This window comes from Camelina sativa, chromosome 2 (assembly GCF_000633955.1).
Source record: "Camelina sativa cultivar DH55 chromosome 2, Cs, whole genome shotgun sequence".
Taxonomy (NCBI): domain Eukaryota; kingdom Viridiplantae; phylum Streptophyta; class Magnoliopsida; order Brassicales; family Brassicaceae; genus Camelina; species Camelina sativa.
The window spans coordinates 15,521,659-15,524,707 of NC_025686.1; the positions used below are offsets into that span (position 1 = coordinate 15,521,659).

General features: G+C 36.0%; 1 protein-coding gene across 1 annotated transcript; it reads left to right on the forward strand.

The window, feature by feature from the left end:
* On the forward strand, positions 1,381 to 2,946 carry LOC104725611 (centromere protein S-like). The gene is made up of 4 exons (XM_010444288.2): positions 1,381 to 1,528; positions 1,901 to 1,972; positions 2,459 to 2,539; positions 2,620 to 2,946. Exons 1-4 carry the CDS (start codon positions 1,402 to 1,404, stop codon positions 2,772 to 2,774), a joined length of 435 nt encoding a protein of 144 aa, XP_010442590.1. The 5' UTR covers positions 1,381 to 1,401; the 3' UTR covers positions 2,775 to 2,946.

Consider the following 3,049-nt stretch of genomic DNA (forward strand, 5'->3'; position numbering starts at 1 on the left):
GGTTTACTTTGGTTATGTGGATTGGTTAAATCCGGTTATGTCAGTTCTATTACTTAGCTGATATATAAACTAAGAAGTAGATTAGGATGAGCTTAACAGCTTGTAACAAACTTTTGATCGGATTAATAAAACCGATATCTCTCTCTTTTTTCTCCTCCGTCATTCAACTATTTTCCGATTAACCGGATTTAATACAACCAACATATAGTCCAATATCTATGTACCTTTAATAGTGGCTCACAAACACAAACATCATCCCAAGATACTTTAGATTTATGTTGGTTATGGCTGTCCTCGAATCAAAAGAAAACGTTAGTGTTAATTGGGTTTGACAAACACACAACATTGGCCTTAATTTGGCCATACGAAATTGACATTGGGAGACAAGATGAGAAGGTTCTTGAGCCCATGCACTCAATACATATTGTGTCGTTGGGATACAGTGCCGGCGCTGACCCAGTGCATTTGCACCATGTCACAATATTTTGGAAAAAATTATAAGGTTTTTAGGCTCTTCAATGTTTCATATTTTGATTAAAAAAACCCCAAAATACTGAAAATTTATAAATAAGACCTGTAAATTAGGAGAAAAAAAAATTTTGGCACAAGGTGCAAGAAAAGTTTGAGCCGGCCCTGTTGGGATATGAGTGGTGGTAGGTGAGAGACAAGACATCAAAGTGTGTTCTAGAGAAGAGAAGAGAAAGAGAAACAAAAGCTTCTCAAGCAAGCTTTCTTCTTGTTGTTGTTGTATCCCTTTGATCTGTAGTTCTCCTTGTGCCAAAATCTGTAAACGAAAAAACATCACAAGTTAGTGGTGTGTGTAACCTCTTCATAGAGTGGAAGTTGTGGGAGACGGTTCCCACCCGAGATGTACCGGTTAGAGGCCGGGAACTCGGTGATCAAAATTCTCTTGTATCATGTTCAAGTCTTAGATATATGAATCTTTAAACCGGTGTGAGGCGATGACGGACCAAAGCAACAATTATCCTCACAGTTAGAAAGAATTATATTCTCTAAACACCTCTCTTAGAGTTGCAATTGCAAAGCATATATATAGCCAAAACTTTTGGCCCAAAAGTACTTAATTAGTGTTTGATCAAGAATGAAGACGACTTCTTAGTTCTGACTATGTTGATAAGGACTTAATTCATACGAAAAGCTGGAATATATATAACTGGTACACGTGATAGAGAATCCTGGAACACATTAGTTTTAGTTCTGTAGCTTAGTAACAAAAAAAAAACCTAAAATTCATTAAGCACAAAAGACTAAAGACCTCTTTGGAGGCAGATTATCAAAACGGTGCGTTTTAATAATATTTTCCCGCGTATTTTTCTCGCTTTATTATCGGATAGCCCAACAAATTCTCAGGCGGAAAAAACCTAGCTGTCTGCTTTCACCATGGACGTAGAAGGAGAAGACAAAAGCGATTATCTCCAGATCGACCAAATCGTTGAAGAAGATACCATGGACGATCTCATCAGAGACCGATTCAGACTCTCTGCTATCTCTATCGCCGAAACCGAAGGTTAGATCTCCCTCCTTCTCCTCCCAATTTTCAATTCGATTCTCAACATTTCCAGCGAATCGACGGTGGTGGTTTATGAATCGGATTCTGGGATTTCGATTTAATTTTGAGATTTGTGTTGATTTTGATTGATGATTCAATTTTAATTTCCACTGATTCCTTCTTCCGAGGATCGAATTTGGCTTCCGATTAATTTGGGAATTTTCAATTTTTTAGAATTGATGAATCAACATAGTAACGAGAAGCTGCTTGAAGTAGTTATTTTCTACAAAGTTGAAATTTAGAATCTTCTTGGTAAAAGTAAAATAGATGGAAAAGCGTTGAATTTGATTGATTTGAGTTTCTCTTTTTTTTTTTTTTTTGTTTGAGCAGCGAAGAAAAATGGAATGGAAATAGCTGGACCTGTTGTGGCATGTGTAGCAGATTTAGCCTTCAAATACGCAGGTGAGAGTTCAGTATTTCAATGCATTGGAACACTAATCCTGCAACTCTCTTTTCTTATGGTTTGAAGAACCTTATTGTTGTTACTATTAACTTGGAAACTTAATCTAGCTTCAGGGGAATACAGAGTGGTCAATATGCTTTGGAAGTGATCTTTTTTTTAGAGGAATCCTGCTTTACTTAATTTTACATTAATGAAATGTGCAGTGTTAGTTTTACAAGTTTTTTAATCATTTCATTGCTACTATAGACTTTGAATATCGATCTTGCTTCCGGGAAACACAGATGGTCAGTGTTTTGGAAGTAGTCTTTTGGTTTGTGTTGTGAATTTATCATTTGGGGAACAAGGGTTTTCTTCTTAGGCCAATATGTGTGTGTTACTTTATAGAAAATAGCAAAAAGTAAAAGTAATATGTGGGTGTTAGTTTACTGTTTTAGTTTCCAGAATAGCTTTGTCTGAAAGTTTTGCTTATTTGTTATGAGTAACAGAAAACGTTGGAAAGGACCTTGAACTATTTGCGCATCATGCTGGACGCAAAGTTGTGAACATGGACGATGTTGTTCTCTCCGGTATAAACCATTTCTCTCTCACACGTTCATGTTAGTGTTTTCTTAGTTATGGATTTCTTATCTGTTTTTGAAATTCGCAGCGCACAGAAACGATAACTTGGCTGCATCTTTGAGGTCACTGTGCAATGAGCTAAAGTCAAAAGAGCCACAATCTGACAGGAAACGCAAGAAAGGATCAGCCAAGAGAGAAGACAAAGCCAGTAGTAGCAATGCCGTTCGCATCCCCGATTTGTAACTCTTCAAGTAGCGCATAAATACATGCATTCCTATATTCATATACATAGAGGACAAACATTGAGGAAGAAGCCGTTAAATGGCCTGGAACTTTCGTAGAAGTTTATTAAAGACATTTGCATCAACCCTCTTATTTTAAAATATCAAATGACAATACTTGCATCAATTCTCTTTATTCACCTCTTTATAAATTAAGAAAATAAAATCTGTATACATCATTGTAAAATTATAAACAAAAACCATTTTTTATAAACTAAGTCGACAGATGATTTATAA

Excerpts from the sequence above, each read along its gene's own strand:
- LOC104725611 (XM_010444288.2), top strand. The coding sequence starts at position 1,402 with ATGGACGTAGAAGGAGAAGACAAAAGCGATTATCTCCAGATCGACCAA. Across the intron at positions 1,529-1,900 it reads CTCTATCGCCGAAACCGAAG|CGAAGAAAAATGGAATGGAA; the intron begins GTTAGATCTCCC and ends TTGTTTGAGCAG. Across the intron at positions 1,973-2,458 it reads TTTAGCCTTCAAATACGCAG|AAAACGTTGGAAAGGACCTT; the intron begins GTGAGAGTTCAG and ends TATGAGTAACAG.